General features: G+C 28.3%; 1 protein-coding gene across 1 annotated transcript in view; it reads left to right on the forward strand.

Moving 5' to 3' along the window:
* Window positions 1-12,985, forward strand: part of LOC129984996 (uncharacterized) — a 295,501-nt gene that overhangs the window by 242,210 nt on the left and 40,306 nt on the right. The window contains exon 2 of the mRNA XM_056094929.1: window positions 12,193-12,398. Within this exon, the coding sequence (XP_055950904.1) occupies window positions 12,193-12,398 (206 nt within the window). The remainder of the gene's footprint in view (window positions 1-12,192; window positions 12,399-12,985) is intronic.

Below are 12,985 nucleotides of genomic sequence, written 5' to 3' on the forward strand. Positions count from 1 at the left end.
GTTTTTCAAAATTAAAAAATCCGCAACATTTTAAAACATTAGTTAAAAGCAAACAAACATGTTTTCCTAAAGTAATATCCTTTTTGTATCTTAGGAAAGTATAAAAAGAATATTACTGTAAATTTGTACTTGTAAAAAGAAAAAAAAAGTGTCTAAAATACATATACATGTATGTAAAAAATACACTCAATCTCTGTATTGGGTATTCAAATTCAAAAATAAATAGTAAAATTTATGACTTTAAAGCTTTTTGAAGAAAATTAAAGAATAAAAACTTAGAGAAATTATCAAATAAAATGGAACTTTTTTCTTTCTTAAGTCGAATTTATTGAATACAATTTTAAGAAAGACCAACTGGGTTTATTAAATATTCGAAAATCAGACGTGAAACTTAATCATTTAATACAAATAACAAAAAAAAAATTCAAATAATTATTTAAGAACAATGTTTTGAAAAGTAAAGCTTCTGCAGATTAAGAAATATGTGTGAAAATTCTACATTGATTTAATATCTGAAGACAGAAATTTTTAATTAAAAATGTGACACCGGCAAAACTTTGCGATTGAGTTATTTCATTAACAAATAATTTCGAGTTTCTCAGAATATTAGAAATTTTGTGAAAAATTGTATATAATAATAATTTTCAAAAATTTGATATAAGACAAGAACTGCGTGAAAAATAAATGTATTTCATGTCACTAACAAACTACTTTTTAATATTAAATTGATGTAAAAGTCTTTTGTAAAATATGTTTGCAATATATCGACAAAGCTTTACTTAGATAATCCGACTAGGTTCGGAAGAGATTTTAAAAAACAAATATTTTAATGATTATATTATGTTTTTTTTATTATTATAAGAATAAAATGATGAATAGAAGTGAAATTATTTGATATTTTAAAATCTAATTTAAACTTAATTAATTTTCAAAGTTTTTTTTTTTTTTTGAATTAGCCCATAATATAACTTCATTCTAAAATATTCTCTTATTTCCTGATCCCATTTCCCATTCCACTTTTTTTTTAGTTAATTAATCCAACAAAAGCTCTGTGAAAATGCTTTAGTAAGAGGTTTCCATACTCCGAATGAAGGGATAAAATACTATTCAGCTAAGCACATTATTTTAAAAGATCCCTATGATTCCCTTACTTGTGATTGACACGTGTTAGAAATCCTTATTGAAATCTCACAGTATATATTCGCAGGGATAAAATTTTCATCAGCTTTTCCTCATTTCGTGTTGTGTCGTTCTGTATTGTGCTCATCGCTTCTGCTTGTGCAAAAAATCATGTCTCCCAAGACGTAAATAAAATGAAGTTAAAAAAATTGAAAGTCTCTTCACTGTCTTCGAAACTGCTTTCTGCTTCAAAAACTATATGCTTACATTTTAAATATTTTATATATCTGACATTTTATATATTATGTAGCTTTTTTAGAAAAAGCATAAAGTTGTAAATTTTAGCATTCATTTACAAAATCTAAGATAGTTCTAGAGGAAAAAAAATTGTTATAGTTTTGCATTTTTCTTTGTAACTTTAAATGTGTAACATATTTTAAAGTGTAACTAACAATTATCTCAGAATTAAATTTAAAAAAAACTTTTCTGCGTAATATATTGAAATTAGGTATGAAATTTTTTTAATATTTTTCAACAATATTTACATTAAACACTCATAAATCCTCGTCTAGAGTCTTCAAAGTCAAAGCCATAGTTCATTACATTCTGCATAACTTAACAAGCACTAATTGTAAATTTCTTCAGGTTTTTTAAATTATTTTTTGAGATATGACGATATTCGTATTGTTGAATTATAAAACAACTCGTTCTTCAGAAAGTGATTTAAAGTTTTCAGACGCTTATAAATAAGAATAATTTATATGTCAATAGTTTGCTATGATTTGGCTTCTAATTGATATGGAAACAAAATAAATATATCAGTGGAAACAGAAACGTGTCTGTGTGTTGAAATTTCAAAAAAATGCGAATTTTTCTCCAGATTCGTGTTTTTGACTTAATCGAATTTTTAATGAATTTTTTTATTATCTTTTCGACTTGAAATTTCTGGTTATTTTTCTCTTCTAATGAGAACAAATATGTCGAATTTTACTAAAAATGAATGAAAAAGGGCTTTAGCGAAAATAGGATGCTCGTTTCATATTGGGTTTTCCATCCGAATGCGTGTACACAAACTGTTGATGATTCGATGTCAGTAATCGGATTGCGAACACTGTGAGTTGAATTACCCCGTTCGCAACGATTTATCACATGAAACAAAATGGCGCTTCCAATTATTTATGCAAGATGTTATTTGACGGTTTTATGCAAATGTTTTTTCACTCTATATAAGAGCGGAAGCACTCGTGCGCGCATATTTAGACTTAGATTCAGATTCTTTTTTTTTTTTTTTCACTTGTGTTTGTAGTCTGTGTCGGTGTAATATGTGATATTTTTATAATGTATTAAATGTTTGTTTGTCGCAAGAAATAAAAGCCTGTGTTTTTAAGAAGTCTTCTTGACCTGCAACATTTTACAAGCACCAGTCACATGCATTTTTCACTGCTATTCTTTGAACATTTTACTCTGTGGGCCTTACAGACGATTGATCTTGACAATTACAGGGTTTGAACCCAAATATCGTCTGACAAAGGGTGAATTCATTTATATAATATAATATTATATATATATATATATATATATATATATATATATATATATATATATATATATATATATATATATATATATATATATATATAAAGTACATAAATGCATGAAAAATATAATTTTCTTGGAATAATTGAAATATTCACAAATTTAAAACAAAAAGAAATGAATGTCTCCATTAATTTTTACTGAAAAAAATTCCCTCCTTTATAACATGTCATTCATCTAATAGATTAATCAATCGTGCCAAAAAAGGGGGGGGGGTTATGCAATGTCTCACTCCATTCATATTTGGCATTCCTTATCATATTCACATAATTAAATTTTTAACTGTTTCACAGATAATTCCAGCAAACGATCTGAAAGCTCCCCATTGACCTTAAACCTTCACTTCCCTTCCGTTCCCCTTCCTTCCATTTTTTTTAATTCGATTTTTTAATTCAACTTCCATCCCCTGGAAAAGGGAATTACAGCGTTCATTTGGAGCCCATTTACTTTTAAAGAAATAATCCCACTAAAAAGCCATTTTTCTCAAGATTAGCATATAAATAAACGAAGGCTTTAAATACGAATCGTTGAAGAAAAACGAGAAAGAAAGCGAAAGAAAGAAAGAAAAAAAATATCTATTTAATAATTTTTTCCTTCCTAGATAAAACAATATGAACGCCTAATTAAATTTAGAAAACAAAACTGAGATTAAAAGAATAGGGAAAAAAAAATATTTGTTGCCTTTCCGTCAGCTCTGTTTGGAAAAGAAGGAAAAAGAAAAAAATGGCGGTCGATAAAAGAGTAATTATTAAGCATTGCTCCAAATAATCCTTTCCTTGTCACGTTGTTTTTCTGTTATCTGTTTCGGATCCTTTTTCATATCAAGAATTATAGGAGGAACAAAAAAAAAGTTGGGGGGAGGGAGGAAAATTTTTTAATTAAAGACGAAAAGGAAGTCACTGTTTTGTTTCGTTCATTTACCATTAAATTAAAAATAATTTCTTTTGGCAATAAGTATATTGAATAACCAATTAGAATCTTGAAGCTGAAGCTAATATTTTAACTCAATTCTCGAGTCAGGAAGGAAAAGTTTTAAGTTTTTAGCCATTTCATTTCTTACAAATAATAATAATAATAATAATAATTTTATTTGGGTTCGAAACAAAGAGAGAAAGTAAATATGCTTTCCTAAATAATAATGGAACCGAAATACTAAAATAGGAACTGGCAATATGAAAATTGTAATTTTAAGTACCTTTTTTTGAAAACTGGAATTAAATGATTATGCTTAATTAAGTTTTTAAACCATAATAAGCGATTGGTTTTTAATATGAAATGAAATCTAATGTTATTGAGTTTATGAAATTACCATCTCTGTTTATCTTTTCCTCAAATGTAAATATATTTTCTTAAAGATTTATTTTTAATACATGGCAACATGTTTTGGGGTCTAGGGGAGATGACATCTTTAAAAAGTACCTGATCATTAAATTAGGTCCTGTAATGGTTCCAATTTAATAGGGCTTCGAAGTGTTTTTCAAGTGAATGTTTGTGTTCAGTACGTTTACGTTTTTATTAAACGTATACGTACGTTACGTTTTTATTAAACGTACAGTACGTTACGTTATTATTAATTATATTGCCATGTGAATTCATTACTATCTATTTTTGGCAACTAGTTGACTTACCCGGAATTTTTGTTTTGCTTAATTAAATTGAATCACTTGCAAAATAACTTGATGTTTCCGATTATAACAACAAAGAAATGTTAATCGTCAAATTTTTATGGATACATAATTAAAGCTACGTTATTTTAATATCATGACACTTGTTTCATTCATTTAGTAAATGAATGAAACAAGTGCTTAATGCAGTTAAGTCTATGATATTATAGTGCTAAAGTGATGGTCTAAGTAATCTAGTCTTTAATTCCACTTTATCTTTTATGATACTACAGTTTTTTTTTTCTTATATTCTTTCCTTATTTATTGCTTTATTCCTTTTTTATATAAATTAAGTACATAAAAAACAATATAATTTATTCTTTTATTTCTCATGCAAATTAATAATAAACAAAATATATTTTATCTTTAACTTTTAATGAAGGAAGAAAATCACAAAATTAAATATTTGATTAAATTACGAAAACGGCTTGAATTTCATTTATATCATTATTGCGAATAATGCATAAAAAGAAAATTTAAAAACAATTTTAATATAAAAAAATCTTTTTTAAACCAATGTAATGATTTCCCAGAAATTTTCTCGCGTACTTTCTAATAAAGATCTCAACTTCTTCATCCGCTTAAAACTCAGGACTTTTGGTAACACCGCGAGTACCTTGCAAAATACTGGTGAACGATACTTACGAAATATAGATCTTTGTCTTGAAATTTTACCAATTCTATCGCAAGAATATGTAATTTAATCTTTTTTTTCCGGATCAATGACACAACGTTGAAGTTGTAATCACAAGATAACATATCGAATTTCATTGAATTCAATCATATCTGTCGTCTCATATGTGTTTATGAATTGCATTGTTTACGTACAGGCAATAGTACAGACGACAGATGGTCAACCATTTGACAGATTGGTCCAAAATTTGATAAATATCTATACTTTAGATGTTTAACCTGTGTACCAAAGTTTATTTACTTGCGACTTTAACTATAACTTGTTCTTGAAATATTATGGCTATCGAGTTCACTTGTACTCGAGCAGCCAGACAGACAGAAATTCTGGGAACGGAATTCATTCAAAATTTGATAGAAATCAACAAATTTTGACTGTCAGCCATTTATTTAAAAGCCTTTTTGAGTTATCGTGTTCAGAGACAGATTGACATACAGACAGACGTAATGTCAAACCAGCTGGAATTGTCTCCCAAAACTTCCTCGCACGCTCTCTAATAAAAGAATTATCCTAGAAAACGCTTTCCTGGAAATGACGTACAATAGTTAGGAAATATTAATGTATTAATTTAGCATTTTTACTGGATCTATCGTGTCACCCTTGACGATTTATTTGGCGATTAATCCCTGGAATGCGTTAGTAGTACGAAATCGAATCCTACTACTAATAATCAAAAATCCTTCTACCAGAAATCCAAAAATCGAATCTGAGTTTTAGATATGTTTATCTCAACCGATTGAAATAAAAATTTGAAAAAAAAAACTGCAATTGCAGTCATAAAATCCCATTCGTTTGCGTTTTTTAATTACCGTGTGTTTTTGAATGATCGAGTTTACTTATTACTAAAATTACAGACCGACAAACTGTTAACCTGTCGTCGGATTTGACACAAAATTCGACTGGTATCTCCATTATAGATGCTAAATCTGTGTACCAAATCTTATCTCTCTAGCTCTCTTCATTTCGTAGTTATCGTGTTTATTTATATTCGAACAAGCAGATAGAGGGACTTCCTCAGAACAGATTTTACTCAAAGTTTGAGATAAATCTGCAAATTAGGCCGTATACCTAATTTCATCTGTCTAGCTCGAAGAATTTTTGAGTTATGTTTGTCATAGACAGACTGACGGACATTTTCCAAAGATGAATTTCTCGAATCCGGGGAAGTCTCGAGATTCGTCGAAATTTCGAATTCAATTTTTTTTTCAATGATTACTATATTTTGTCTATATACTAAAATATATAAGAAAGTAAAAATGACGCAGCAAGACCATTCAAATTCACATTTTGCAATTACTTAACATTTTTGATTAGAAAACTCAAAATCAGTATGATGTGATGTCATGAAAATACAACCGAATAAATAGGCTAAATTTGTCTTTTAAATTTGTTTATTTATAACATCACAGTCGGACAATACACACAACATAAAACACATAACATAAAAAACATTCACGACATATAAACCACAGGAAATTCATACATTACAATATTTGTAAATCCATTCCCACGACCAGTATCTTTATCCACAAGGTAGAACACCATCACAAGGCATCAAGGCCTTTTACTTTCAACACCACCTAACACAACACAGCATCACATCGCACAACGCCACGCTGACTCCCACCCAAAAAAATCTCCGTCTGGTCAACGAACTGCGGCGTGATGTCATCACCCCTGATCTACACCAATACAGTGTTGCCATCCACCCCCTGGAAATTCTCGAGTCAAATTCTTCAGAATGAAAAACACGAAAGAGTAAGTCGAATTTGGAGCAACAAAAATAAATGACGCTTGAGGCAAAAGATAATGTTTCGCTCCTTCTTCGATGCATTTGAAAAGTAAAATTAATGCAATAACATTTTGTCCTCATGATGCCATTACCTTCCATCCAGAATTACTGTCAAGGACATTTATATGCCTCCTGATATTTCAACGTTCCCCACCGATTTTAAGAATAGAATATTTATTGGATTAAAAGAAATAAATATATAATTAGATTTAAGAATCTGTGTCCATTTGTATCTCATCTTCATTCAAAATGGGTAAACTGAATTACTGCTGATACGATAAATCAGATTATGCTGCTTTATAACTGATTCATTTATGATATACATAAGTGCTTTTAGGATAATACGATTAAAAATGCTACGTTGTTTAACTAGCATATTAGCAATAAGAAGAGGTAAATACGTAAATCATCGGCGTTCTATCGAACAAGCGAAGATAAGTATAACATAATTTTCAAAATTTTTCAATGGAAAATAAATCGGTGGAAATTTTCATGCTTATATAATTCAAGTAAAATGAAATTTAAAAATTTGTTCTCTGCATGCAGTAAAAAAGTAATTTGGGAATAAATAATGAACAAATAAAACAAATTGTGGCCTTTATTTAATAATTCTTTTAATTGTAGATGGATCTACTTATCCAAAATAAAGCCAAGGGTATAAAAGCTGTGGGGTTGGCTATAAGAGTTAATTTTTAATAACATAAATAACAAAAAATAGATTAAAAAAACTGAACAAAGATTAGAAATTAAAATAAATGAAAATAACATTTATTTAGAATACAGCATGCATAAATAAAGATGTTATCTCTATATAATATAAATAAATAACAAAGGTGAAAGTGTGTTAAACAAACGGAAATAACATTAATTTAAAATATGCCATGCATAAATTAAGTTATTATATCTGTATAGTCTCTATAAATAACAAAGGTGAAAGTGTGTTAAACTAACGGAAATAACATTAATTTAAAATATGCCATTCATAAATTAAGTTATTATATCTGTATAGTCTCTATAAATAACAAAGGTGAAAGTGTGTTAAACTAACGGAAATAACATTAATTTAAAATATGCCATGCATAAATTAAGTTATTATATCTGTATAGTCTCTATAAATAACAAAGGTGAAAGTGTGTTAAACTAACGGAAATAACATTAATTTAAAATATGCCATTCATAAATTAAGTTATTATATCTGTATAGTCTCTATAAATAACAAAGGTGAAAGTGTGTTAAACTAACGGAAATAACATTAATTTAAAATATGCCATTTATAAATTAAGTTATTATATTTGTATAGTCTCTATAAATAACAAAGGTGAAAGTGTGTTAAACTAACGGAAATAACATTAATATAAAATATGCCAATCATAAATTAAGTTATTATATCTGTATAGTCTCTATAAATAACAAAGGTGAAAGTGTGTTAAACTAACGGAAATAACATTAATTTAAAATATGCCATGCATAAATTAAATTATTATATCTGTATAATCTCTATAAATAACAAAGGTGAAAAAGTTTTAGCACTTTACTGGTTTGACCATTTTAACCAAGTTTCTAAATATCGCAAAGATACGCTTTGAAGTGGAAAAAATTGTACTTCCAATTATCTTCTTGTCATTTAATTAGCATTTTAGTGACATAAAAATCTTATGAAATGCTCGTATTTTTTCATAAATATTCCATTGTAAAAATAATGTTTTCTGAAACGTTTTAAAATTTTAAAAGTCATCTTTTATATTGCATTAATTTTTTATTGTTTTTTTCCTACAAAATTCGTGTTTAAAAAATATGTGTTTATATATTTTTCAACAACAGATTGAATGATTACATTGCTATAGTGAAATTGAAATTGCTTTCATTGTTACATCATATACCCATGTTCGATTATCATTGTTCCATGATATTTTAATTTATTCTTATTTATTGTAATAGGCTTCACATTTTTTTAATAAAAATGGATCTTTATAGAATTTTTTTAAAAAAAATATTCATTTTTGAAAAATTGCACTTTTAAAAGAAATATATTCTCATATGAGAAAATAATCGTTTGTAAAATCATCATTTACGAAATTTGATACTAAAAATGAGTACAGAAAAATAAAATAAAAATTCGTATTTAAAATCTATATTTGGAAATATTAACAAATGGAAATAAAATTTAGGAAAATAAATTTTTATTCATTTTTTCACCAAAAAATCTTTTACCATAACAAAGGAAATAAAGGATTTTTTTTTTTTTGAAATACATTGAAACGCCAATATTAAATTGCTCTTTACTACTTTTATATCTAATAAATAATCTCCGCGAGGAGTTTTTTTCTTTTTAATACCTTATTTGGCAATGCCAAATTGCTTATTTATTGAATTTATTATATCCACAAAATGTTGTAAAAACAATAGTATAATTTAAGCTTTTATTTCTACGACTAATAAAGTGAAATAACTATTACCATTAAAGGCATATATATATGTTGATTTGTGGAGATTATGCAGTTCAAACAATTTTAATCCAGAAATACTAAACTTTGCATAAATATATACTTTTGAAACAAGGCCGTTTTTAGAAATTTTAATTTTCAAAAATTTAAAAGTATTTGAATTTTTCACAGTAAAATTTTAAAATATTGTTACATACCGATTTTTACACATTTTAAAAATTCAAATTATCTTTTCAGTACTAGCAAGATATCTTTCTAGTATTTTTTTTTTTGTATTTTAATAATTTAAAAAAATTGAATATTTGAAGAAAATATGAAAACAATTCCTATCCATAATTTATAGAATTGTTAAAAAATACGCAAATTTCTTTCTCAACAATTAAAAAAAATTATGTGATTGAATATTTGATGAAAAACTGAAAACAAATCCAATCCATAATTTATAGAATTGTTTAAAAAAAACGGAAATTTCTATCTCAACAATTGAAAAAAATCATGTGATTGAATATTTGATGAAAAACTGAAAACAATTCCTATCCATAATTTATAGAATTGTTAAAAAATACGCAATCGCATGGGTTTTTTTTCAATTGTTGAGAAAGATTATGTGATCTGCATAATTACATAGGGGAAAAATTGAAATTTTAGTATCTAGAAAACAATGAGCAATTAGATTATATGAATAATTACTTTTGTCACAATGGCGTTATGGGGCGCGACTCCATTAGAAAAATTCGTTTACATAATAAATGGAACAGACACAAGACTAATAAAAAAAGAAAACATTAACATGTGTCAAAATTTGATGTTTCGTATTTTTTGTTAAGGAAATCTGCAAGTTATGCCTAAGGGAAGTAATTGAAATTGTTTAAAATCAATATTCTAGATAAAACAGGTGGTTAGCTACACATATTTCATGACCAAAACCATTTAACAAATTATAAATGACAATAACTGCTATGATCGTAAAAAATTGGGATTATTTCATTCGAAATACAGAAGATATAGTTTGCAAATTTTTGAGAAATATATTTCATCTGGAAGCACTCAATATTTGATTTTCTATTGATATAGCTTTTTCTAATTAAATAAAAATTTTAACTTTTGTTGAGTTGCTATATTCCCGAACGTAATTGAGAAAAGTGTATGCCTTTTTTCTGCAATGCAATTTTCGCTGCAAAAATATTTCGAAAGACTTAAAAAATAAAACTTCTAAAAGAACTATTTATAAATGCATAACTTTCAAAAGTACTGTTATGCATGAAATTTCATAATTATGCATTCTTTTTAGATATCATGAAAAATTTTGGAAATAATTTTAAAAAGTGAGTGAAACTAAGTCCTTTCTTGAAAAAAAAATGTATCTTTCACCCGAAAAAAAATTTACTGTTTTTCAAAGCAACTATCAACTTGCTTCCTGATAAAACTTTATATATAATGACATCAAATGTAGCTTTGATAATAATATGCGTTGCAGACGTGCAAAACCTTTAAGAGTACTAGAATGGTATATAAAAAAAAGTATTTTTGCAATCCAAAAGGCAAAGGCTGTCTTTGTTATACTAACGTCCCGTTTTAAAGCAACATTAGGTACATTTTGAGATTGACCTCGTAATTTTGAACTGCGGTCAGATGTCGAGAACGACACATAGGTTAACAACTCTTATCCGAAATTCTGTACCACATCGACGGGTGGATGCTTGGCTTCAACACATGTAGCTTGCACAAGACCCGCTTATAAGGCGTCAGTAGAATCGGGATGAACCTCGAATCTTCCGATCCCGAGGCCGAAATCTTACCATCAAGCCACCACGGCCCAGAAAAGCAAAGGCGAGTGGTGCCAAAATACATTCTTTATTATCAAATAAAATAAACGATTTAAATAAAATTTATAACATGGATTTACTAAATACAAATTTACAATAGCCCGACTACAAAGCTACATGACTGCCAATCTGTAATATTGTTTCACAATGTAATTAGTCTGTAAGTAGCGGGAAAAGATTTGCAGATATTTTAATAGATGGTGACAAAATTGGCGATGAATTTGAAAACAAAAACAAAATTTCTCAAAAGAAAATGAGTTTTGTCAACATTTCTATTAGAAGCCAAGATACAGATTCCTTCTAGAACCATTCATACTCTATTACGAAATATATATATATATAAACGGAGGCGTATAAAAAAGAAACGATGAGCAATTGAACGAATTTGCCCAAGTAATTCCTCTTTGGCAAGTTCTCTCTCTCAACGCTTCATACTCTTTTGTATTCTTTAAAAACTATTTGTTGCTTGTGTGTCGTTAACATCATGCAAGTGCTGTTTTTACTCATTGATTCCGTTTTGCTACCGGTTTTATTCTACAAACAAGCATGAAGGCACATCTTTTTCATTATCGAATGTGTTAAAATTTTCGTCATATCTTCACTTAATTTCCATGGCAGCATATTACTGCAGACGACAAATCCCTTGTGCACTTCTTTCAAGTACTCTAAAACTATATGCATGAATCTGTCTCTGTCCACTTTCCGTTCTCATATGCTGTATCTAATTTGTAACAACATTTTTCATACTACTGAATTGGCTGTACTTTTGTAAATTATCATTTTTACATCTGTTTTGTACCTTTTATCTGATGACCCCCCCCCCCTTCCGTTTTCGCGCTTCTGACTATATCTTCTGTTAGAAAGATTATTTGTTTCTGTGATCTTGATCTATCCTTAAAATATACAAACCACTTTCCGATCTTTGAAAATTTAGGTCACAAAAATTTGAGAATGACTAAGATGCTAACACATTGTAAAAATCCCATGGTATTCGTTTTTAGCCCGTTTCCATTTTGTTGTTTGAATTGTTTAACTAATGAATTGTTGGTTTTCATTGCAGGTGTTTCGGCCCTTCAGATCAAAGCACTGCAAGTCCCGGAGAGCATCGAGGCCGGTCAGGTGGTTCGACTGGTGTGCATCTTCGATCCCGAGCAAGAGGACTTATACTCGGTGAAGTGGTACAAAGACGACATTGAATTTTTCCGATTTCTTCCAAAAGACAAGCCAGCCAATCAGTTCTTCGAGATTAGAGACGTCGAGGTAGACGTGAGTAATGAGTTGCTGCATTCCATCTACCTTGAAATCACATTGAAATTTCTTTATTGCTTACAATAAATGTAGCCATCACTTGAAACGTAGCAGAAATAGTTACTTACTGTAATGCTGTGTGGCAAGTGTTATTTAGTGTTACAGTGAATTATTTTCTATGGGCACAAATGGTAATTGTAATCTGAATGATGTGAATGGTTCTTTCTGGATGGTGAATTTTATGACATGTTTGAACCACTTTTGGTGTTAACACAGCGTTGCTACTTAATCCATTTCCTTGCTAAGATCGAAAATCAACATTGACCATGTACGGCTACGATTTTTTAGTGATTAAATGCAATAAACTCTTGTAACTTTGCTAAAAAAGCAGTGACTTATAAATTCTTTAAAGAAAGAATTCTAATATATGATCTGTGTTAACTTTTGAAGTTTCTGAAGTAGGAATTTTTTTCATTTAAATGCTTAATAGGTCATTTAACGTAAAATGTAATCTTCTGATAATAATTGAATAACACTTGATGTTAATTCCTCTGACATAAAATAAGGTGTCTAACACGAGCATAAAAGCTATGCTAAGTTTGTGA

The sequence above is a fragment of the Argiope bruennichi genome, chromosome 9, assembly GCF_947563725.1.
Source record: "Argiope bruennichi chromosome 9, qqArgBrue1.1, whole genome shotgun sequence".
Classification (NCBI taxonomy): domain Eukaryota; kingdom Metazoa; phylum Arthropoda; class Arachnida; order Araneae; family Araneidae; genus Argiope; species Argiope bruennichi.